At 48.2% G+C, this 24,714-nt stretch overlaps 3 protein-coding genes and 1 pseudogene across 4 annotated transcripts; 2 read left to right on the top strand and 2 right to left on the bottom strand.

Moving 5' to 3' along the window:
* The first annotated feature begins 251 nt into the window (after window positions 1–251).
* On the top strand, window positions 252–1,179 carry LOC100278058 (uncharacterized). Its single transcript, NM_001367303.1, has 2 exons — window positions 252–379; window positions 515–1,179. Exons 1-2 carry the CDS (start codon window positions 302–304, stop codon window positions 1,034–1,036), a joined length of 600 nt encoding a protein of 199 aa, NP_001354232.1. The 5' UTR covers window positions 252–301; the 3' UTR covers window positions 1,037–1,179.
* Window positions 1,180–8,515: 7,336 nt separating this feature from the next.
* LOC100216867 (uncharacterized) lies at window positions 8,516–11,777 on the bottom strand. Of its 2 annotated transcripts, none has more exons than XM_008649229.4 (4): window positions 11,345–11,777; window positions 10,560–11,222; window positions 9,368–9,482; window positions 8,516–9,284 (listed from the first exon to the last, which is right to left on the bottom strand). In XM_008649229.4, exons 1-4 carry the CDS (start codon window positions 11,561–11,563, stop codon window positions 8,767–8,769), a joined length of 1,515 nt encoding a protein of 504 aa, XP_008647451.1. In that variant the 5' UTR covers window positions 11,564–11,777; the 3' UTR covers window positions 8,516–8,766. The 2 variants fall into 2 exon arrangements, with proteins under 2 accessions (XP_008647451.1, NP_001136728.1); NM_001143256.2 differs by having other exon boundaries at window positions 8,530–9,284; window positions 11,357–11,753.
* A 4,616-nt stretch (window positions 11,778–16,393) lies between these two features.
* On the top strand, window positions 16,394–16,870 carry LOC103629986 (uncharacterized; annotated as a pseudogene).
* Window positions 16,871–21,524: 4,654 nt separating this feature from the next.
* LOC100193273 (Ribonucleoside-diphosphate reductase small chain) lies at window positions 21,525–22,971 on the bottom strand. Its single transcript, NM_001138420.1, has one exon. It carries the CDS (start codon window positions 22,752–22,754, stop codon window positions 21,735–21,737), a length of 1,020 nt encoding a protein of 339 aa, NP_001131892.1. The 5' UTR covers window positions 22,755–22,971; the 3' UTR covers window positions 21,525–21,734.
* Window positions 22,972–24,714: the final 1,743 nt, after the last annotated feature.

The following is a 24,714-nucleotide window of genomic DNA, read 5'->3' as shown; positions in this document are numbered from 1 at the left end:
TTCCAGATCGACAAAAGGTGAAGAGTCCCTCAACTCATCATGCACACTCTAAAGCCGTGCAGCTGGTCAGTTTGTTGTGTCACAGGGCTTTGAACGAGTTTTACCAGATGAGATGCCCATGACCATGAGAAAACAAAGCAAAGCCAAAGGCCAGGTGGTATTACCACATCGCCATCCGTCACAGTACCACCATAACCAACTGTCCTGCCTATAAACCCTTTAACTTCGCTTCCGCCTCCCTCCCTCCCTCCACCACGACACACCTCGCCTTCCCCACGCACCGGGCCAGGTGGTATAATCAATGGACCTCGACGCCGACATGATCCCGACCTCCCCCTCCGCCGACTCCTCGCCCTCCTCCTCCGACCTCGACACCGAGGTAACTCTTCACCCTCGCCCAAGTTCCTGGGTCTTCTTGGATTGCTTGGCTTACATGTACGGCCTGACATGCTTGTTATGGATGACGTCTCGCTTTCTTGTGTGTGTGTGTGTGTGTGTGGGGTGGGGGAGGCAGTCGACGGGGTCCTTCTTCCCGGACCGGAGCACGACGCTGGGGACGCTGATGGGCGTGTCGGCGTTCGGCGGGCGGAGGGCGCCGGCGGCAGGCGAGGGGAGCGCGGAGGGGCCGCAGCGCGCGGCGCTGGGTCACGGGGAGGAGGCGAGGGGCGCGGGCGTGTGGCGGCGCCGCCGCCGACGGAGGCGGCGCGGGAGCTGGTGGCGGCTGTGCCGGGACCACGGTGGGCCGCCGACGTCGCTGGGCGAGTTCCTGGACATGGAGCGGCAGCTCGCGGGCGCGGACTTCCTCTGCGACGGCAGCGGCGCCGGCGCGTCGGGGCGCGAGACGGCCGCGGCGCTGTTCGAGAACGGAAGGGTGCGGCCTCCTCCGCAGCCCGCGGCCGCCGCGGCGGAGGAGAGGGGCAGGTGGCGGCTGCTGCGGGCGTCGGATGGCTCGTCGACCTCGACGGCGACGGCGTCGGCGTCCCTGGCGCGCCTGCCGGTGCTGCTCACCGGCATCTGCAGCGGCGGAGCCGGGTAAATGTAGTAAATAAATTGCAATTAAGTCGCTTTGGAGAGGGGGTGTTTCGCGACAAAAATGGTGTTGACGCATCTTTAATCAAGCCCCCTTGTCCCTGCTTCTTTTCCCATTAATTAATTATTCCAGTTTGGTCCTTTTAGCCATAAAAATGTTCCATTTGACGATGCTCCTTTTCTCTTATTATTCCCTCCCCTTTTTGCTGTTCTACCAATCTTCTATGAACAGAAAAGAATCAAGAGTTGTGCAAACCCTGCTGTCTGAATCGGCTTTACTTCTAAGTTCTAACCAGTAGTGATCAGCTTTCACAGCGTACTAGTCGATTTCATGGCAGTCATTCCCTGGTTGATTTGATTCTTGCAATTTGCAACGGACAAAGTTCGTATACAAATTTCCTGCGGATGCACCGTAAGCATCAGGGCCCAGTACCGGAGGCATTTTTGTCCTGGCACTGCGGTCCGATTCGATCGCACTCGCACGGCGGCAGAAAGATACGCACACACCTGTAAACCTCCTGTGACCTGCACGCTGCACGGGTTCACCGGTCCCCACTCCCCACCCACCGCTCCTCGCCTCGCTCGTCGATCCATGTGGGTACCGAGGGCAGGACATCTGTGTGTTGGCAAGGTCCGCGCTCCGCCTCTGGTCTCGCGTCGGAGATCAGCCGTGGACGACTGGACGGTTCCGATCTCGGGATGTAGGTGTAAAGTGACGGCAGTTATGCAATATATCATCACCGGTCTATAAAATTTATACTAAGATCCAACGGGTTCTCTATATCTTGTTCTCTATATAAATATCTATATTTAAAACATATTCAACTTTTATTTTTTACACAGACGTACTTCCCATACTCTCAAATAATTTATACATATTTTAATTTTACTAAATGTGTTGTTTAAAGTATAATTTATACATAATTTTTATTCTTTGGTGGATGTTTAGTTAATTATCATTTTGTGGTAGTTGTATGCAGAAGATTGCAAAAGATTGGAACCTTTTTTGCTTCCATAATAAAAAACTAGGTGAGTGATCGTGCGTTGCAATTGGATCATATAATAGCAATATATATATATATATATATATATATATATATATATATATATATATATATATATAAATATAAAACACGGAATGACAGGTTAACTTTGTAGCCTTAGTAATTAGTAGAGATTTTACTATTGAAATTACACGGAGCCCAAAAGAGTATAATTTGTTGAAATTATATGGAGAAGGGGGTCACATATGGATGATGTGCACATAAAGGTGATTAGAGATGAAGCGGGACACGGCACCGCGCAACGTGCTGATGAGAAACTTGAGCGGGGAGGAGGTCTGGACCTTGAAGACGACTGAGAGGGATGTGTGCAGGGAGCGGAGACAGAGGTCGACACGACACTTGGAGTTGGCTTGAAGTCTATCATCACTTCATCCTCCACCTCCAGGAGAATCACTCCCTCCTTCTGCAAGAATCACCCGCTCTGTCCCATATCTATAAATAATTTAAGGAAATGACTGGACTGAATCAAACGAAGAGAAACAAAAGATTTGAGAGACTTTCGCTCACCATACAAGGATACCAACAACACTCATGCAGTGTTTCCCCCTAGGTAACAGGTCAGTTGTACGATACTGGATAGTTACAACAACCTAAAAATCATTGATAAGTCATATGTATATACAACGGATCTTGGTAACAAACCACATGCTCCCATGAATTCAACTTGTGTTGCTTAGCTTAAAAGGGTTGTAGGTGCTCAGTTCTGGCTCTGCTAGACCCATAAACCATAAATTGTTTCTTAGGATCTTTGATCTTTAGATGACAGGAAACAAAACAAAAAAGTTACTGGGTGGACATTAACAAAACCTTCTCAAATGTGTCATCAGAACGTGTAATAAGTCGGATAGAATTCTCCTCATTCTCCGGGGGCATAGTTTTTAAATGGTAAATCTTGCCAGTCACACAGGATTCGACCGTCTTTTAACACATTTGTAGATTAGAACATCATCAAGAACATGAATTCACAAAAAATCGGAATGGAAGGGGATAAAGGCATTTGTGGCTACACTGCCCCAAAAGAGGTGGTCTATTTTGTCTACCACATGGTCAGTTTGTTCAGTTTACAACATTCATGTTTTATGGTTATTGAAAAAGAGGTGGTATGTTCTGTCTGCGTAAGGGAACTATTCTATTTTTATTTATGGTTTAGTAAACTGAACAAACTAACTCAATTATAGGATTGGTATGGGACTACTGTTGTATAAGACAAACGTTTTGTCTGTTTGCAGACCACCTCTTTTCCAATAACCAGATAACAGTACCCCTGTTAAAGAGTTTTATCGTACCACATGTTGAAGTACATTTATATCATATTTCAGTCACAATTTTTCTAAACAGTTTGGTTATTGGATTATGAGTGGTAGTAACAAACTAAACATATTTTTCACACACATCGTTTGTCTATTGTGTACATGTATAGTTTTGCACACATTTTATCTTGGTTCTGAAAGTCGCCTAGAGGGGAGGTGAATATGCAAATCTGAAATTTATAAACTTTAAGCACAACTACAAGCCGAGGTTAGCGTTTGAAATATAATCGAGTCCGAAAGAGAGGGCGAAAACAAATCAACCAAAGAAATAGAGCGGATGACACAGTTATTTGTTTTACCGAGGTTCGGTTCTTGCAAACCTACTCCCCGTTGAGGTGGTCACAAAGACCGGGTCTCTTTCAACCCTTTCTCTCTCTCCACCGATCACAAAGACCAGCGAGCTTTTCTCCTCAATCAAATGGGTCACTTAGACCCCACAAGGACCACCGCAACTTGGTGTCTCTTGCTTTGATTACAAAGGTGTTGAGAACAAGAAATAGGGAAGAAGAAAAGCGATCCAAGCACAAGAGCTCAAAAGAGCAAAATATGCTAATATTTGCCAGTGTACACCAAGGAATTCAAAAGAGCAAAATATTTCTGTTATGAGAACTACTTTACTTTTGCAAGAAGCAAAACCACATAAAATGAAAAAAAAAATTCCTCTCAATATTTTGATTTTAGAAGCACTTTGAGTTTTACAGAAGTACTTCACGGTGCAAGTTCAGCCTATAAGCCATGTAGTCCACTCCCTCATCCCCTGAATATGAGAAGAAGAAAAACATTGAAACCCTGATTTTGTGTAATCAGGTCACTCTACGGTATAACACTTCAGTTCACTTCCCTAAACCGGTGATCAAGCCAAGTACTCCAGTACACACTTCATCCAATATACAACAAAAAGAAAACGAAGATCCTTAAGGACATATATAGGCAGAATGGTACATCCTTGAAAAGAGTCGGCTATTTAGATAGTAGCTTTATAATTCAGTAATTTCCATGAAGCTCCTACTTTTGCACTTTATTTGAAATGGTGTATCATAAACCATTAAAGACAACAAAAATTCCTAATAGTAATCGACTGTGGGGCCAGGATTGTTTGTTGTTGGGCCAGCAATTGACTCATGTTATAGTATGTAAAATTCTTTAGTAAATCACAATCGAAATCGAACTTAGTTGACCCTGGCAATATCTAATGCTTGCTTTGTCACTGATAAAAATATTTGCAATCTTCATAAATTAAAATAGATAACTATGATATATGTATTATATTGTTACGAGAGAGCAACCTGGACTGGGTGATGACAGAGCTAGCCCAGCATCCGTACATCCCGAAGAAGGTTGAATGTTGTCATCTTCACCATAAGCCTGAGCAGTAGTTTCAAGGACTGAGCTAAAGATGTTCTCTAGGGATTCATGTTGTTCAATCTAGCCATGGAATACAAAAATGTGAGATAACTCAATAATTACAGTACAAGACCTAACAAAAAATTATACATGAAGAGTTAAAGAAGAATACAATAATTTTCTTAAAAGAACCCTACATAACTCAGATGTAATAAGCAGTTAAGAAAACCATATAATTAAATAATAATGATAATATATTTAGAGAAAATATTTGCAACATTGTCTTAGCCACAAACTCAGATGACACAAATGCTATAGCATATACAGATGACTTTTTGTCATGCTAGGGATTTAATGATTTCAAACTCTTCTAAGTTCCTACGAAACCAGTAACAACATAGATTACAAGGGATGTGTCTGCTTATATGTAAGATCTAGAAACATCTTGTTGCTCCCATAGGATACCCTTCTATTTGGTGTAGTTCAATTTGCAAGATTAAAAGTATGTGTAGAAGCCCATTGACCAAAATCAGGATTCAGGACACATCAAAACTCAGTGCAAGCAAAAGCATAGGGTATTCCATATGAGTGTTTAAGGTACGCCATTCCATCCTATTATATAATTCCTTTCTCAGGCAAAGCAAGAGCCTTCTAATTACCTCCTTGAGCATCACCGAGAGATCAAGCCTAATAATTGATGGATCAAGATGCCATAAAAGCAACCTACTACAAATAAAAGATATGACTAAATCAGTATATTATAGAGAGCAGATGTTTAAAAGTCCAAGCAGTAACAACAAAAATACACTCTTTGCTTAATATGTAGCAAAGAGCCAACTCCATCGGTGTGAGGCATCCTGTTTCCGTGAGAACCCTCTTTGCATTTGTGATGGAACATGGAACACTGTTTTCTTTATACAAGAACATCTCACATCACGTGGCAGCTCTTCCAGCGGATCGAAAACGTACTAAATAAGGAGAGGTTACCTTGATGCTGGAAGGAGAGAGGCGGATGGTATGACCGACGCCGCTAAGAGCACACTGCACACACCCAGAGCCAAGTATGGTTCGTGAGCACGAGCCCACTTTCCTCATGCCATCCTCTCAGGAGAACATGGGACCCAGCCCGAGAAGGCTCGCGCGCTGGGCGAGCGGAACCACCTCTCACCGGGGGGGACACATTGGGATGGGTGGGGGCCTTACCACATGCGGCGGACGGAGGTCGCCGAGGCCTGCCAATGGGCACGACGACGGGGTGACAAGGACCGGCGACGAGGGTTGGGGTTTCAGAGCAGTCATGTGCGGAAGAACGGACGGGCGGTGGAGGAGCTAGGTCTGAACCGAATAGGGTCGAGTAGTGTCCGATCGAGGCCATGAGACGGTGGAGGATCTCCTATGCAAACACGCACGGTGGGATGGGCAGGACCTTACCTCGCGCGGCAGACGGATGTTGCCGACGCCTGCTCCTTTCTCCCTGCAGCGAACTGACATCGCGCCGACGGGTGACGAGGAACGGCGGTGAGGCGGGGGCACCCGAGGACTGGTGGGGGCGTAGGGGGTGCTGGTCAGTGCCTGATCCAGACTTCTCACTGCATCGTCAAGGTCTTCCTCCCCATGCCTCGAAAGCATCGCGGCGCGCGCGTGGCGAGGGAGGAGCTCGGCGCCGCCTTGGTTCGGGCGAGACAGGGACGGGGCATCACAAAGCAGGGCTGGTGGGCATCAGGAGGCGGGCGTAGTGGGCGGGGCATGGAGGTAGGAGAGCGGGACAGGGGCACAGACGCCGATCTGGGGGATGGGGGCACGATATTGTCGCGGGGGAGAGCGAGATTGCCACGGGGGAGGGAGATTGCCGCGGGGGAGGGTGAGCTTGCCGCGGGGGACGTCGAGATTGCCGCTGGGGAGGGCGAGCGCCGACATTGCCGCAGGGGAGGGTGAGGCGAGCGGGATGCGAGGCGTGGTGCGCCAGCGGCAGAACGTGCACCACTATGGCTGTGAATGCCTACAGTAGACACTTAAGTAGTAGTAGAGATGTATTTGGCGAAACAACAAAACGTTTGTTCTAGACCCTCAAGTTCATAAGAAGTTCCATATATTAATTAGAGTGTCACATCAGATTTTTTGGACTTCTGAATGACATAGCACCATATTTTTTATGAAATGAATGACATAATATTCATCACCATGAGATTATGTCAACTCATTTTCAAGACAATAGAAAACACATGAAACCACTATCGAGAAAACATTTGCCATGTCAGGTGACCATTGAGCCTCTGGATTCCAGTGTGCCGCCAGTAGGAAGCAGGCGTCGGCGGCTCCCAGCTCGGCGAGCGGCGACACCTGCCCAGCAGCGGCGCAGGCACGCAAAAGGCGTTGGGGTTGGGCCGTCGGTCGCTCACTCACTCCACGCCTCGCCTCCCAGCAAGGTAGTCCAGCTCCGCAGCTCCATGGCTCCTCCGCTCCTGCAGACCCGCGCCGGTGCGCTGCCAGCAAAGGTTGAAGCCTTGAAGGAAGCGAGGAACCGAAGGGCAGCCACCAAGCCACAGAAGACAGAGCGTTGGGCGGCTCGTTCAATGGGCCTGATGCGTAATGGGTCGTGCGTTAGGGTACAGACGAGGTCTGAAATGTGGATTTGAGAACAAATTTGTATATTTTATGTTTTTGTAAAAATTTTAGTGTATATATATCTAACGTATACATGTATATAAAAAAATTCCAAAAAGTATTTTTTGTGCATTTACAGAGGACGTCTACGCTGTTGAACCGCATATGCTTCTGTGTACATATAATGAAACTGTTATGGCGTCACCAGCTTTGTATATGTTTATATGACCCTACTAGTGAAGTCTAATTTTGCTATCCTCATATGTGTATGGGCACGCGCAATACACTAGTATATATCTTAAGTGTACATGTATATATAATTTTTTTGCCAAAAACATTTTTTCGTGGGGCGTGGGTTACTGGGTTTGGGTTGGAGAGGGCCTTAGACAATGTGATGTCACTTGCGGGTCGCCAAGCCATTAGCAGCGGCTGTTACGCCGTGCTCTGCTGAATTTACTTGCCAGAAACGCGAGCAGCCGAGCACCTACCTCGCCATTCGAGGGGAGTAGTGGAAGCCACTTTGGGCATATTTGGTTCAGCTTTTTCTGACCAGCTTTTTCGGGAATCTAGCTGTGAGAAACCTCGCCATTCGAGGGGAGTAGAGGAAGCCACTTTGGACATATTTGGTTCAGCTTTTTCTGACCAGCTTTTTCGGGAATCTAGCTGTGAGAAGAATCTGACTGTGTAGAGAATCTGAGTATAATTAGGATTACGTGCGGAAGAAGATAAAGTTATCTATGGGGCTCATGATCTATAAAGTGACGGATTACTACTATTGCGATGACTCAACCGATTATATGTTTATGTTGATTTTGAATGGTTTTTACCCAAACGAATTTTATATAAGCTGACTGAAAAGCTAAGTGTTTAGCAGTCCGCAGCAGCTTTTGGTGGCCAGAAGCTGCGAAAAGCCGAAACAAACATGGGCTTTGGGTCCCCTTGCCTCGCTCTTTTAGGTGGTGCGGCGTGCGTGCCTGCCCGCCACCACGCGAAATGATAGGCAGGCCCAGCTGTCGGAGTACGCAGGCGCTTGTTTGAAGCAAGCTTTGGATTCTAGCAAGTTGCAAGGACAACGCAAGGCCGGAAGGAGACCCACAACAACAAAAAGAAAATAATAGTATCGGTAGTAGGCTAGTAGCAATATGTCCAGCAGTGGTTTCTATATACGACGCTGAAACTCCGAAATTAAGGCGATTTCAGAATGCATCTTACCACCATACAGCAGCTTACTTGGGGCATAGTACGAGTACAAGCAGTAGGACCAATCCTCGTTCCTGCCATTTTTTTTACAGGAATGGATCGGCACAATATATGCTACCAAAACATAAATACTGCAAAACAAATAGCACGAGCAGCAGCAGCAACGGAAGAATACTACTACAACACCTACTACTAGCTAGCTAGCTGCCCGTTCATCAGTGCTGCGCTGGGTCGGGGTGCTGGGAGAAGTAGGCGAGCAGGCCGAGCAGCGGCGCGTTGATGTAGGTGGTGGGCTCGGACTGCTGGAACACGGCCCGCGCGTCGGGGAACGCGTCGGTGCTGTTGCTGGGCCCGCCCACCACGGCGCCCACCAGCAGGTTGGGGTTCGGCGCCGGGCTGGCGTAGTAGGCCGCCCCGGCCTTGCACCCGATGCGCGCCGGGTGGGCCGAGACCGACGGCAGCGAGCTGGCCCGGTGGTGGATCCGCAGCGGGTACCGCGGGCCGTACCCCACCATGTAGGACATCCGCAGCGGGTTGTCCCCCAGGATGTAGTCCACCTGTCGCTTGGCGACGCGGCGGAGCTGGACGGGCGAGGCGGCAGCGGCGGAGGAGGAGGAGGAGCACGGGACGCGGGCGTCGGCGTGGCTGAGGTAGTTGGAGTAGACGAGGAGCAGGAAGGAGAGCGACGTCACGTGCTGCATGTTGCTGTTGCCCACCTTGAAGAGGAGGCCACCTGCAGGCATGGAACGTCGGTTGAGCGCATGCACGGGAAGGTATCCATGGCTGAAAGAAACAGTAGTGAATAGGTTGGACTACCCGGCGAGTACTGGATCTGTGGGTGGCCGGAGATGCCCGGCAGGAGGCTGCAGATGAAGTTGTCGGCGTTCTCCCGGAACGACCGGAAGAACTCGTCCTTGCCCATGAGGACCTCCTGCGTGCGCATGCAAAGGATAATATATAATGGACTGTGGATAACACATTTACGCTACGTCTACGTAATGGCCTTTGCGTTGGAATTAGCACGTAATGATGCGGGAAGATACACGAGGCCCGTGACACATCAGTACGTAGCAGAAGTGCAAAAGACCAGCTTTAGGAGCAAGAGCCTGGGTCACTGACTGATGCCAGAAACATGCTCACTTCACATGCATCGAGATCCCTGACCAAAAGCTGCAGCCGTTACGATATATAACAAGTTGATTAGTCTTTGCCAGATAGTAGAATCTTTTGGTCTAATCATGCTTCGTATATTCTAATACACGGTACAGACAGTGCTAATCGGCTGCTGTGGCATCCTAGCATTGGGTGTAGCCAACAAAACCAAGACCAGACCTAGCCATATTAGACCGGGAACAATAATGCCTAATCCCACGCATCCGTCATCCCATCCTAGCTAGTCCGGTGCAAACAAAACAATGAACCGACCAATAAACCAAGCGAAAAAAAAAGATGTTTGTACACTATAGACACGACACGAGGAAGGAATATCTGCAAAGCAGAAGACATGACATGTGCGACACTAGCTGATGTCTGCTGCTACACCCTTATTTTTTTTCAATTTTAACTAAATTTGTAGTTAGATATTATCAATATCGTGTATGTTTAAATAAGCTTATTATAATTCAAATATCTATCTAGTTTCCAGCCCGTATGGTGCGACCGCGACGCGTCAAAAGTTGCATGCCATTTCCTGACGAGTCAATGGCGCCGCAACCTCGCAGACAAAGGCGGAAAGCCGGCAGCGAGGCGTCAGAGGAAGCATGTGCGCTCGACTCGACGACGCTGCGCGACTCCAGATACAGAGAGAGAGAGTACTCCAAAGCCGAGGCAGAGCGCCCCCCCTACTGCTGCACTGCTACCACGGGCGCAGCAGCCAGCGTCACCGGCCGGGAGCAACGCGCAATCCTAGGCTATGCTCCTCAGAGTTAAAAACAGTGGACTACGAGAGTAGTAGCCGTGGTCCAATACAGGTGCGGCATTGTGCAAACGCAAAAAAAAAAAAACGCACCTTGGAGATGAGGACGTTGATGCCGGCGTGCTTGTTGTCCCAGCCAAACTCGTTGATGGCGTCGCTGGCGCCGAGCGCCACCTCGTTGCGCTTGATGTAGTCGCGGTACTCCCGGCGGCGCGACGCCCTGTGCAGCCAGGCGGCGCCCCACAGCAGCTCGTCCTGGTACCCGTCGTAGTCGCAGTAGCAGGGGCACACCGCGGCGCGCAGGCTGCCGCTGTAGGCCCCGCGGTGCCGGTCCGCGAACTCGAACACCTCGGCGGCGCGGCCCAGGAGCCGGCGCGAGTAGCCCGGGTCGGCGTCGCGGAACACGATGGAGCCGGCCGCCAGCGCCGCCGCGGTCTCGGCGGCCACGTCCGACCCCGGGTGCGCCGCGTCCACCCTGTACACGGTGCGCGGGGTGTCCATGTCCTCCGGCCGCTCCCAGCACGCGTGGTCCCGGGACGCGTCCCCGACCTGCACGTACACCACCCCCGGCGTCGCCGTCGCCTTCATCAGGTAGTCCGTCGCCCACCGCACCGCGTCCCGGGCCTCCGCCTCGTGCGCGCCGAAGCTGCGACCGAAGTCGATCAGGCCCCACGACATGAGCGTCGCCGTGAACGCCATAGGGAACCCGAACTTCACGTTGTCGCCCGCGTCGTAGTACCCGCCCGTCAGGTCCACCTGCAGTGCACAGCAGAGCATGCGTGCGTGTTCATTACTGACGCAATGCGCTCGTGCGTACGCATACGAGGATGGTGTGCGCATGAATGGGAGGGATTACTGAAAGAGAGAGAGAGACAGACTCCCGTCCGTACCCCCGCCTCGGCGCCGTCGTGGATGGCCGAGTCCTGCCGCCACCGGAGGCGCTGGTTCGGTGGCAGCCGGCCGGACCGCTGGCCTTCGAAGAAGAGGATGCTCTTGTGGAGGGCGTCACCGTAGTCGTGCGCGGCCAGCGCTGCCGACGCCGCCGCGAGGACCACGACCGCCATTGCCTTCGTCGCCGTCGACACCAGCCGCGCCATGGGAACGTTTGTGCCTTGGGCTCGGTGTTGGCGGTTTAAGTTGGTTGGTTCTGCGCGCGCGCGCGGCGGTTGGGAGACAGGCCGGGGTGCGGTGCGGAGGAATTTAATAGGGCCCGACGCGACGGCGACGGCGACGCACAGACATCATCCAGTGCAGTAAAACCACGGGGTGGTAAATGGCCATGTGAGCTTGCGCAGAGGGGGAATGGGCGCGCCAGAAAGGGGGCATGTGATGTGAGTTGCTCGGGAGGTCGGCCAAATGGGGGGCTACACGTCCGTGAACCGTGTCGGAATGCTGTGGCGCGCGCTACGAGGTAGCGGCAGGGCGCCGCTGTGCTTCCATTTCCATGGACCAGGTCCTTGTGGGTTGCCGCTTGAGCAGCTTACGCAGCTGTGCCAAACAGGGCCTTAACTTACCTACCGGTTTGCCTCGTGGAGTACATGGACCAGCGGCCCGGCCGGGGCGCGGCGCAGGGTTTCGACGTGGGTCAAAGCCGGACTGAGTGACCGGCGAGGAGGTCGACGTGACTGGTCGAGAGGATGAGGAGGTGGGATCCTGCTGAGTGGTGAGGGCCCGGGTCGCCGGCGAGCTCATCACGTGACGACGTGGGCTCCTTGCTTCTTGGGAATGCATGCGACCAGCGGCGCGTGGCCGCGTGGGGCAGGCATGTGCACGCCGATACCAGACAGCCGGCATAGGGAGGACCGTGCGGGGCGCGGCGGTGCCCATCCGGCCATCCTTCCCGCCGCCGGTCCGGTATGCTGCGAACGAGCTGCGGTAGAGATCTCTCTGGCCGCCAGTCAAAGCTATCCCGATGGCCGGCTACGGTTTCCGATGACAAAAGTTGGGAGGTATGATCGTACAGTAAGCACAATAAAAGCTGTGTAGTTAATTGTCACCGATAGTTTGGCAGGAGTAGAGACTCGTTTAGTTTGGTGACCGGTATACTCCATAATATAATACGTAATCATTTTTTATTTTAATCTCATAATATAAATGGTGCTCTTTTTTTGGTACCGGTATATTGATACAATACTACTAGTGTTAATAGAAAGACTTAAATACATTTCTTAGTCTTTTAAATTAGATTTAGTTACGTCTTATATACTGAGATAAATAAATGTATTGCAAAATGCAAAATATATCATAGAATATATATATATATATATAAATATATAAATAATATTATAGGCTCTGTGCTTTCAATAGTTAGAGGAAAGTCATGCCAGACGATGCCATATGGTTGAGCTGGACTGGGCAGGGCATCTACAAAAGATATCCAAACCCTAGGGTTTGGGTTTCGGGGCCTGGCGGCGGCTACAACTGCTTGAGGCGTGAGCAGCAGCGACCGGTCGCCAAACATCGACGACGGCTTCTTGCGGCATGAGACGCGAGCGGCGGCCTGAACGACGGCCTGAGACGACGACGACTTCCTGCTTAAGAGAAGAATTGAGTTCCTTCTAATTTTTCTTTAAGACTCGACCTTAATCCATTGAAGGCCAACCCAGCTAGCTCATTATCAAACAAATTTATCTAAAAGCATTGGTTCCTTGTATTTTGGAATCTCCTAAAATAGTCATTAACTGATTCATCGCGTCCATGTTGTAACGACACCAGATCGACTAAGCCTAACTCATAATCCCAAGAGGGGAAGTGTTCATGAATTTTGTGCTCTAGGTCACCCCAAAAACTAATAGAGTTAAGAGACATGGCAGCATACCAGACGGATGCGATGTTAATGAGGGAAATTGAAAATAAGAGAACATGAAAATCTTCCTTGGTCAATTCTCCAAGTTGTGCTAAGAACTAGCCTATGTGCTCGTGTGTGCTTCTAATGCTTTCACCCGAAAATTTAGGGAAATCTAGCACCTTGGTCCCTAGAGGGTATAGGACGGTGTCAAATTAGTGGTCATATGACTTTTGATATGATAGTCCTAGGCCAGACACGCTAATTACGAGTCTGACTCGAAATAATTCAGCAATTTCCTCCCGGATTTATCCATAGTAGCTAGGGATGGCAACGGGTTTAAAACCCGCGGGTATAGAGATTACAAACCCATACCCGCGAGATTAATGTTAAACCCGTACCCGCACCCGCTACCCGCGACGGGTAGCGTATGTTACCCAAACCCACTACCCGCGGGTTTATGGCACCCGCGGGTACACCCGCGGGCACAATACTCACAAGTTATCATATTATATATATACATACATATATACATACATATATATACATACATATATATATATACATACATACACATACATATATATATACATACATATATACATACATATATATATATACATATACATACATACATACATATATATATACATATATATATACACACGCGCGCGGGTATGCGGGTTTGCGGGCACGGGTACAACATTTTCATACCCACGAGAAAAAACCCGTCGGGTTGAGAATCAAACCCGTACCCGTACCCACGGGTACAAACTCACACCCAAACCCGCACCCTATAGGGTTTTTACCCGCGGGCACGCGGGTAAAATGTGCCCGTTGCCATCCCTAATAGTAGCGGGTGGTAGGGTACCGGCTCTCGTGAGGTGAGGCTCAGGCGGTCGGCATTGTTATGCTAGTTCTCCACCCAAGTATTACCCAATGTGGCAGTGTGTGGTGGTGTGCACCCCTCTAGCCCCCTGGGTACTGAAAAATATCTAGTCTCGGGTGTGGCATGCTTCAGCCTTGGTGCGTCAAAGGTGGAGGAGGCTAGTGCTGCTGAGGTGTGGGGAATAATTGTGCACTACATGTACTAGTCAAAACCGTATACTCCTATCCGGACAGTCTGGCTTTGGGAGCACTGGAATTTCCGGTGTGAGGTAGCGGATGGTCCACAATGGTGCCTAACGGTCCAGTGTGAGGTATCGAACGATCCACGGTGGTGCCAGACTGTGTGTGGTTGCTCCTAGAGTATCCGTCCATGGTCATTAGCACTGATCTATCACATAGGGAAGGCGGTGACAGTCGTTGACCAGGATATGAATGCATCGACATGCCATCTAGTGGTCGGATCTGTGGAGATCGGATTGTTGCCGAGTTGTTGGGTGCAACCGTTTTGATGCCCAAATCACGTGAAGGAAAACTTGGCATATATTTTTTTCTAGTGCACGCGCCATCTTATCCATAAACTCCACCATAAGTCTTATCTCATCATCAAAAGAATTCTAAACAAACTGAATATCGTGGGATGACATGATGTTACTTAAAGTGGGGGCTGCGACGAGGCTATCAGGGAAGGGAGCTCCACTTCCCTACCATGGATGACCCTTTGGTGGGATTTATTGTGAAGTGCGAGAGGTACCACATCTCTGCCTCCTCGTCTAGCTTCTTCATCTAGTATTCAAATTCCTTCCACTCTTTGGCCGACAAATTATATATTGTCAACCTCGTATCATTGTCTATGGGAACATAATTGAGATCTTTAGGATTGGCAATTGTAGCCGATTTGTAGATCTAAAGCTTCTACTCGCAGCGGAGTCGTAAAAAATGTGTTGATGCCTTTTTGGGCCAAACACCAACGATTCCTAAAGCTCGCTCACAAGGAACAGGACATGGGGGTCCTCTCTATTGGTGTGTGGAACGTCTCTGGGGCTACGTAGAGAGCTTCACTCGTCTCTGCAGGTGTGTGGGCCATCCGCGTATAGGCGACGAATCATCTGCGATACACGTAGAGGGCTTCTTATTGAACCTATGATCTTTCCTCTTCGATGGATCGTCTGCGATGCGCACAAAGGGATTTGTGTAGAACCTAGATCTCTCCTTCTCGGAGGGACCCTGTCGGGGAGGAGAGATCGTATGGTTGCTTCAGAATCGGCAATCCACCTAAAGCGTTTATAGACGACGTAGAACGAGGAGAGGTGAAGATTGAGATTGGGGGACTACAACTAGAGCTACGCTACATCTAGGCCTAAGGAATGAAGATAAGTAATATAAATAGATTGGTTCGATTAGATTGTGTGTCTAAATCGATCGTACCCTTTCATATTTATAGGGGAAGAAGTCTGTACCTTATCCTAAACGAAGTCCGACATTATATCACAAGAAACTGGAAAGATCCCGCAATAAACCGGACCGTCCGAGCTTGCTCGCGGACCGTCTGACAGTACAAGTGCTGCCAAATTTGGTGTTCAACATATGGCAACATCAGATGTGAACACAAAACATAGATATTGGGTGATGAGCAATACTGAAGAGTTTACAAGAAAGTGATTAGATGGTTTAGGAATAAATAAGCTATATCACCAAGCGTAGAGAAGTGGTGGCAACCGTAGAGAAGTGGTGGCAACGCTAGCCACCGTTGGGGAGGAATTTGGCAAAATGGGTCGCTCTATCTTGCCGCTCTGCAAAACACACCGTTTCAAGCTGAACTCGTCAAAACGGGTTGCTTAAGTCTGCTCGCTCGCCAAAAGAGCTCACGGGTAATTTTGGGGCACCTGGCAGGTGGGCCCGCGAAGCCTTGTGCCGATTATGCCCTTACAGCCTCACGCACGCCGTCTGTTTCCCATTTCCCTTTCTTTCTCTGGACGCCTCTCCTCCTTCTCTGTCTTCGCACGCAACGCTATTTCTTTCCTCCTCCTCCTCTGTCGAAGTGGCGGTCATCGGAGACGAACCTGGGAACGACGATTAGGCACGACGTCCACCAGTCCCCTCGCAGGTAACCTTCCCCTTCCCTCAGTAACCTTTCCCCTATACTAATCAACGCTTAGGCATGGTTGTGCACCCTGTATTTTAGGTTTTAGGTTTAGTGTTTATCTGCAGTGGTGAATTTTTATCTACTCCTCGTCGTGTACTAATGGATGCAGGGATGTCGAAGAGCTCTGAAATCACAGATAAAGCAATCATCTTGATGCAGGATCATGCCAAGCATATCTTGTATTTGCAATGAGAAGCTACTCTTGGGTAAAGGGTTGACTGCATTTGAGGTTAAAGAACTTCGGGAAGCACTTGAATTCGCCGCCGAAGGATTGGACCAGGACTCCCTTTTTGCCAAGAGGAATTGGATGCAACTTTTAAGGAGGAACAATTGGAGCATGACGAGAAGGTGGCTTTAGAGAGGATTGAAAGCCCACTACCTTCTCCTGATTCGGACTTGCTTCCTATCCCTTGAAGAGCACATTGAGAAGTTTTGGGGCGCTGATTACAACTCAGACCAGATGCCTAGCTACTCCGACTAGGTTCAGAGTTTATGGTGTACTGAAATTCTAGATGTTTGGGTGTAATGGTATGTTTGGATGTGTATGTGAACTGAAATTCTAGATGTGTGGATGTAATGGTGAACTGAATGTATGGTATCTTGTGTAATGGTATGTTCGGATGTCTATGTGAACTCTAGTTCTGGGTTTAATGGTGAACTGAAATTTAGTGTTCATTTTCATCTACATAACCCTATGAAATTCAGTGTTCAACTGAACAACCAACAATCTGTTATTTTTTTCACTGAATTCAGTTAACCTTCTCTAGTTGGCATTTTAACAGCTCCCAACAGGCAGCCAGTCCAGCGCATGTTTCAGTGAAAATGAACATCTAGTTTGGATTCACTGAACAATCTATTATTTTCACTGATTCAGTTAACCATTACCAGCCAGTCCAGCTCCCACCAGCGTTGAATTCAGTGAACAGCTTGCATTCAACTGAACAATGTGAAAATAACAGATTGTTCATCATGAAAATAACTGAACAATGAACAACTTGCATTCATCTTGTCTATACAGTTTGTTCAGTGAATCCAAACTAGTTGTTCATTGTGGCTGTTATTTTCTTCATCCAGTTCATTGTCCAGAATAACAGAAAAGAACAGTTGTTCATTGTCCAGAATAACAAAAAAGAATAGCCAGAATGTGAAAATAACAGCCAGAATGACAGTCAACTATATAATAAATGAACAGCTCAGCAGATCAATTGTATAATAAATGAACAGATTGTTGGTCTCAAATAAAAGATTGTTGGTCTCAAATAACACATAGTTCACACAACATATGTGAAATTTTACATATCAGGTACCCATGCCTTCCTTTTTTGGTGTGAGCTTCTTTTTAAGCATTCTAGGACCAGTGCCATGGCATGATGGAGTAGTTGGAAGACTTGGCGCTACACTGGATGGTCCTAATAATAAAAGAGGTCTTCCATCTTTTCCTGGTCCACCTTCTCTACTTGGTGCTGCACCTTGTGTTTCTAAAATAGTGGATGGTCCACCTTCTCCACTTGGTGATGCACCTTGTGTTTCTAAAACAGTGGATGGTCCACCTTCTCCACTTGGCGCACTTGAAGTTTGGATGCCACTAACTGACACAAGTACAAGGCTACTACAAAATAAAATTTTAATTAGTCATTATATGACGACATTTGAAGCAAAAGACTTATAAGTGAAATGTACCTATCATTTGTAGACTTCGGAGACTAAATGTCGGTCTGTGAAGGTTAATTTGCACCCGCATATTTGCGACTCCTCTGTTTCCTATTTCTTTTTTTTGGTACCGTTTAGTGGGCACTTATAACTTGTTTGTCTGTGACCAAGCTCTCCACATTTTCTGCATCGTATAGGGCCTCTTTTCATTTGCCTACCACCTTCTTTATTGGTTGTCTTAGGTTTACTCCCACCTTCCAGACAACCTTTGATTCGTAATTTCCTTTGCCTACCAACACCTCGTTTTGCTAAAGGCCCTTTTACAACAGGGTCCATATCAACTTGAGGCCACTGTGAACGATCCTTATAGGATAGATGACTCTACAATATGCTTCTCTAAACTTTTGTACTGAATAAAAATCATGCACATAGTTTTCGATTCTTTCACTTCTAAAACTAGTGATGACAACTATGGCATGGTCACAAGGCTTCCCAGTGTGCTGCCACTCCAGACATGAGCACTCTTGCGCTCCTAGATCAACAATATGTCTTTCTTGTTTGGGGTTATTATCAAAAACCTCAGCATGACCATTTCCAACATTTACAACTTTTAAATGACCAAGTCCTCTAGACCTTATATTCAATTGATGTACTATAGCTGGCAAGATAGTTCCACAAAGTTTGCCACCAATTCTCCTCCTTTTCTCCCATAGGACCATAATAAGCTCTCTAATCTTGTCTGCTAGTTGAACTACTGGCAGGTCTTTGTGGTCTTTGACCCAGTTGTTGAAACACTCTACTAAATTGTTGTTGTTGTAGTCGCATTTGATATCTGGATCAAAAGTACTCCTCATCCACTTGAACTTGTGATCTCTATTTAGCCAGGTAATCACTCAGGGTCAGAATGCAAAATGGGCCCAATATGCCTATCAAATTCAGCTTGTTTATACGCTCTTGCAGCAGGATACATTCCTCTATAACTATTTCCATGGAATCTTTTGATGAAATTTTGCATCAAATGTCTGAAACATTCTCTCTTATCAGCTTGTGGGAAAACTAGTTCCACAGCAGTCATCAAACCCTTGCCGGCATCAGTACAAATAGCTAGTTTCTCCATATTCACTATGGCCCTTCGAAGTTGTGTCATAAACCAAACCCAATTATCCTTGCTCTCAGAATCCATGAACCTAAACGCAACCGGGTACATCCAATTGTGTCCATCTAACGTTGTTGCAGCTGCTAGGTGACCATTCCATCTACCATTGAGTACAATTGAATCCACACTAAGGTAAGGCCTACACGCAGCACGAAACCCTTCTATACAAGGCTCAAGTGCACAGAAAAATCTATGGAAGTAGACCTTTTCATCTATAACTTGGGTGTCTATCTCCACCACACTATGAGGGGCTTTTATCAAAACTTCTTCCTTCCACCTGTACAACATACTAAAACTATCATCCCAATTGCCATACATCTCTTTTAGAGCTTCTTGCATTCCTTTCCATGTCACATCATAACTAACCCTACAGTTGTAAGTGTGTTGTAACCTGTTTTGAAAAGCCTTAGCACCAAGTGAAGGCTCATTTCTTAGTAAAGGCAAGGCCTTCTGTGCTACCCATGCTTGATTGGCATTCCCATAACTAATCCGGCTGCTTGAAGCACATGTATGCTCATTCACTAGGACGGTAACCTACAAAACAAAATAAAGATGTAAGTAACACCAACTTTTGTGAACAAAATTATACAATTGGAGAGAAACAGAAGAAAGGTTAGTACCATCACACTAGAATCTGGCCTTGTAGAACCATTCAATTTCCAAGGGCATGTGCAATCATTCCCTTTGCAGTACACTCTATATCTATTTCTATCCGACTTTGTTATGCCAAGCTCAAACTCCTCATTTATAGCATATTGCCTCACAACTAGCCTAAACTCTTTCATCGATGGATAGAGAGTACCCAACTTCAGATCAGGGTGGTCAACATCGTGCAATATATCGACCATTTCTGCATTTTCATCATCAACTGACATGGCAGCATCTAGATTACTTGGATCAAAACTATTACTTTCCGATGTAAAATGAGATGCAAAGTTGCTTGGTTCTGGGTTGGTTCGATTCATCTCCTCATCCTCATCTCCAAGTCCCAAGAACGCATACATCTCATCCTCATCACAGATTCTAAACATATCACCCGTCTTCCCATTATCCTTATTTTCAGCATTCTCAATAATAAAGCTACTCCAGTCAATGGACATGGTGTCATCATCATTACAATCCATGACGCGAGCACGGAATTGTCACCACCTATTTCTAGTGTCAGCACAAATTATTACACATAATTATCAAAAATATCCTCACTAAAAATATGGTGCTGCCGCGGCGGGGATAGACCTTGGGCGCCGCCATAATTGAGGGGCACCACGACGCCGCGACAGAGGGGAGGGGAAAGGTTACCTGAATGGGGGAGGAGGGAGTGGTAGACGTCGTCGTCACCAGATATCACAGGATTGGACGACCCCTGGATCCACCTGCTCGCGTTCGCCGCACATCCGGCTGGGAAGGAAAATGTTACAGAGGGTTGGGGGAAGTTAGGGGAAAGCTTACAGAGGAGCCTCGCTTACAGAGGGGATTGGTGGACGTCGTCACCGTCGCCGGAAAAGTTAGCCTCCGACGGCCACCGCTTGGACAGAGGAGGAGGAGGAGGAAGGAAATGGCGTTGCGTGCGAAGACAGAGACGAGAGGCCTCCAGAGAAGAAAGGGAAATGGGAAACAGACGGCGTGCGTTGAGGCCGTAAGGGCATAATCGGCACAAGGCTTCGTGGGCCCACCTGCCAGGTGCCCCAAAATTACCCGTGACGGTGTGTTTTGCAGAGCGGCAAGATAGAACGACCCATTTTGCCAAATTCCTCCATACCGAGGGTCACGCCAATAACTTGCGATAAAAATTGAATAAATTATTTGATTATATTTGGTTCAGCTTTTTTAGCTAGATTCACGGTTAAAAATTTGAAATCCTAGCAAAAAGAGTATCCAAAATTTTCACATATCCCAGATTTTCTAGATTTTTTATCATCTGAACTTGTTAAAATATTACTCGTTTACGATAATTTATAGGATAAGATCATTATATTTTCTATTGGAAGGCTCTATTGTAGGTTGTTCGCTTTAGATTAAAGACGGCTGTTTGGACTGCTGCAGCTGTAATGTAGAGACAAAAATATTATAGAAATAGTAGAAGCAAGTATTGATTAAAGCCAAAAAAACATGCTCTGTACTTGTTGCTGGACTAACAACCAAAACTACCTCCCAACCAACTAAACCTCAATATGAAGGTTTCGGCACCACGCCAGCAAATCGCCAACGGAGTTGTCGGCCTGACCCTGACCCTGCCCCTAAAACCCTAATCCATGACGTGTGGTCTAACTTCGGCATCCTTTTACCCCCTAGCCCCCTCACGCGTTCCGTCAAACCCCCTGCCCATTTCGTCGAGCAGCCTGGCTGCGAGCGCAGGTGAGAGAGTTCAATTGAGCATTTCATCGAGCGCCCTGCGCCGTGTCCGAGAAGGACATCATCCGTTGCGGCCAATGCATTGAACACGATGGCCGCAGCTTAGGCTGATCCCGTTGTATTCCAGAAGCTCGTTATATTGGTCCCGATTAGTCCCAATTTACAGCTTCCGGTGTAACGGGAAATTGATTAAACATTACATCAGGAACAAGAACCCGTAAAACAGAAGGAAACAGCACCACGCAGCTCACGGAAATCCTAAGATTATCTGCGAAATAGATCATGCGCGCCAACTCAAAAGTCCTCGTCGATGCTGAAGACGTGGTTGGCGGCGGCGCTGCCGTTGAGGCTGTTCATGACGGAGGCCTTCTGGTAGTCACCGACGCGCTTCTCGAAGAAGTTGGTCTTTCCCTGCAGCGAGATGAGCTCCATCCAGTCGAAGGGGTTGGTCACGTTGTACATCTTCTTGCACCCGAGCGCCATGAGCAGGCGGTCGGCCACGAACTCGATGTACTGGCTCATGAGGTCCCCGTTCATGCCGACGAGGGAGACAGGGAGGGCGTCGCAGACGAACTCGCGCTCGATGTCGACGGCGTCAGCGACGATCGTGCGCACGCGGGCCTCGTCGAGCTTGCTGCGTAGGACATCGTAGAGGAGGCAGGCGAAATCGCAGTGCAGGCCCTCGTCGCGGGAGATGAGCTCGTTGGAGAAGGTGAGGCCCGGCATGAGCCCGCGCTTCTTCAGCCAAAAGATGGCGCAGAAGGAGCCCGAGAAGAAGATGCCCTCGACGCAGGCGAAGGCAACGAGGCGCTCGGCGAAGCGCTCCCCGCCGTCGATCCAGCGCATGGCCCAGTCCGCCTTGCGCCGGACCGCGGGCACCGTATCGATGGCGCGGAAGAGGCGGTCCTTCTCGACGTCGTCGCGGATGTAGGTCTCGAGCAGCAGCGAGTACATCTCCGAGTGGATGTTCTCGATGGCGATCTGGAAGCCGTAGAAGGCCCGCGCCTCGGCGACCTGCACGTCGGACATGAAGCGGGACGCGAGGTTCTCGAGCACGATGCCGTCGGAGGCGGCGAAGAAGGCGAGCACGTGAGAGATGAAGTGGCGCTCGTCGGGGGACAGCGCCTCGTCCCAGTGCCGGGCGTCGGCAGAGAGGTCAACCTCCTCGGCCGTCCAGAAGGACGCCACCGCCTTCTTGTAGAACTCCCAGATCTGCGGGAAGCGGATCGGGAACATGGAGAAGCGGTCGGAGGACTCCGCCAGCAGTGGCTCCACCGCGTCGCACGGAGGGACCAGCGTCGGCGTAGAAGGCATCGTCAGAGGGTTGGGGTATGGTTTATCTAGCGTGAAATTGGGGGGCTTTTGGGTTGGTTTATGGAGGTGAGCAAGGAGGCGGGGAACTTATAGGGCTGGTGGGGAATTCAACCGCAGTTTTTGAATTGGAACGGCATTCCCGTTGGCGCTAGCTTGCAAGAGAAGAAGGCCGGGGCGCGCGACGAACGGATAAGCCGGGCTGGAGGGAGAAGACAGGAGGCGCGCCGTGCCGTGCCGTGCGACGGAAGATTGGGGGAAAAAATCAGTTTTTTTTTTGTGGAGTGGTTGAAAATTTCAGCGGAATATTTTTACTAGACAGTTAGAGCCACTGAGGCAGCGGAGCGCAGCTTGACTGACAGATGGTAGTAAGGACCGTTTCGGTAAAATGGGCTGGGAGTGTGAAATTCCTTGAAGCGGTTAGGCTCGCTGGGCTGCCAAATTTCGGTAATCTTTTATAGTGGCTGTTCAGTTCAGTTTTTTTAGGAGATTTTTTTTATAATCTAGCTATAATCTGAATATGGTGAAGATTATGTGCAGAAGATGATAAAAGAGTTTATTGGGTTTAATATGTATAAATTGACGGTTTTCTACTATCGCAACGACTCGGTTGATTATATGTTTACGTTGACTTTGGATCGTTTTGATTAAATTGATTCACATAGAAGCGGGTTGAAAGGCTGGGAGTTTGACAACATAGTAGCTTCTGGTGATCAGAATCTGAAAAAAATCTGAAACAAACAGAGGCATAGTGTCACACTCAACGAGTTTACAATCAAATATTGATTGAGTTTATCAAAAATACTCGGGAAGTTTAACAAACAAAATTATCGAGACATGTTTATTTGCCATAAACGAAGTTAGGCAGACAGGAGTAGCTCCACCATTCTAAACAGGTATGGGTACCCATCGAGTATAGAATAACCGATGGGTTCGGATATGGGTGTGGAATTGTACCAACATGTACGGGTATTGGAGCGGTGAGTTTTTAGTCTAATGAGGCTGGATCTGGGGTAGTGTTGACGCTAGCCTCACGTGGGTCGAAATGTTATTGTCAGGCTCTTTTTGAATACACTATAACTAAAGCTACTAAAATTAGTTGGATACATCCAAACAATTTAACTAATAGCTCAGCTATTAGAGCACCTCCAAGAGACGGGCCAAATGGCTCGCCAAGCCAAATTTTAGCTACACAACAGTAAAACAACTCTCCAACAAACTAGCCATTTAACTCGTCAAGTCATGCGACTCTCCAAATTGGCCTCATCTCTAGCCAAACTAACTTGCCAAGTGTGAGATGATGTGTATGACCCACACGTCGGTGAGTGGAGGGAGAGAGAGTTGAATGTAGCTGTTGGGATTTGGAGAATGAGAAATGGAGTCTATTGGAGTGAGATGCTACATATAGAATGTAATCTTTATGAAGAGGTAAATAAAGTAAAAATTGAGAGTCCCTTGGAGATGCTCTTTGTTGTTTTGAGCTGAAGACATCCAAACACCCCGAACTAATAGTTTAACTGACTATTAGTTGCACCCTCAACCATCCATTAGTTCATTAATTGGTCCAACCAACTAAAATTAGCTAACTACTGACACGAGGCGTCGATTGAAGTTGTGTTTTAGCTTTCTTTTGGCAATGAGTACTATGTAGAGCAGCTTTTGGACCTACGAGTATCGAGTCTTGGATTTGGTTAGTACTTTGTTGATGAAGTAAACATGCCTTTGTACTTTGAGTGTGTGGCCCTCGTTTGCCCGCTCCACGGCGAGCGCTGCGCTGACCACCTGGGTGGTAGCGACACCATAATGGAGGAGAGGTTCACCTATGGTGGGCGCGACTAACACCGGCGGTGAGGTCAGGAATGGCTTTATTTGGTCGAGGGCCTCCTGGACTTATAGGGTCTAAGAAAACTGGTCGCCATTCCTGAGGAGCTTGTAAAGGGGCATGCCCTTTTCCCCAAGCCTA

This window comes from Zea mays, chromosome 6 (genome assembly GCF_902167145.1).
Source record: "Zea mays cultivar B73 chromosome 6, Zm-B73-REFERENCE-NAM-5.0, whole genome shotgun sequence".
In the NCBI taxonomy this organism is placed as follows: domain Eukaryota; kingdom Viridiplantae; phylum Streptophyta; class Magnoliopsida; order Poales; family Poaceae; genus Zea; species Zea mays.
This window is presented reverse-complemented; position numbering and strand designations above follow the sequence as displayed.

Excerpts from the sequence above, each read along its gene's own strand:
- LOC100278058 (NM_001367303.1), top strand. The coding sequence starts at position 302 with ATGGACCTCGACGCCGACATGATCCCGACCTCCCCCTCCGCCGACTCC. Across the intron at positions 380-514 it reads CCTCCGACCTCGACACCGAG|TCGACGGGGTCCTTCTTCCC; the intron begins GTAACTCTTCAC and ends TGGGGGAGGCAG.
- LOC100216867 (XM_008649229.4), bottom strand. The coding sequence starts at position 11,563 with ATGGCGCGGCTGGTGTCGACGGCGACGAAGGCAATGGCGGTCGTGGTC. Across the intron at positions 11,223-11,344 it reads AGGCGGGGGTACGGACGGGA|GTGGACCTGACGGGCGGGTA; the intron begins GTCTGTCTCTCT and ends TGTGCACTGCAG. Across the intron at positions 9,285-9,367 it reads ACAGATCCAGTACTCGCCGG|GTGGCCTCCTCTTCAAGGTG; the intron begins GTAGTCCAACCT and ends CCATGCCTGCAG.
- LOC100193273 (NM_001138420.1), bottom strand. The coding sequence starts at position 22,754 with ATGCCTTCTACGCCGACGCTGGTCCCTCCGTGCGACGCGGTGGAGCCA.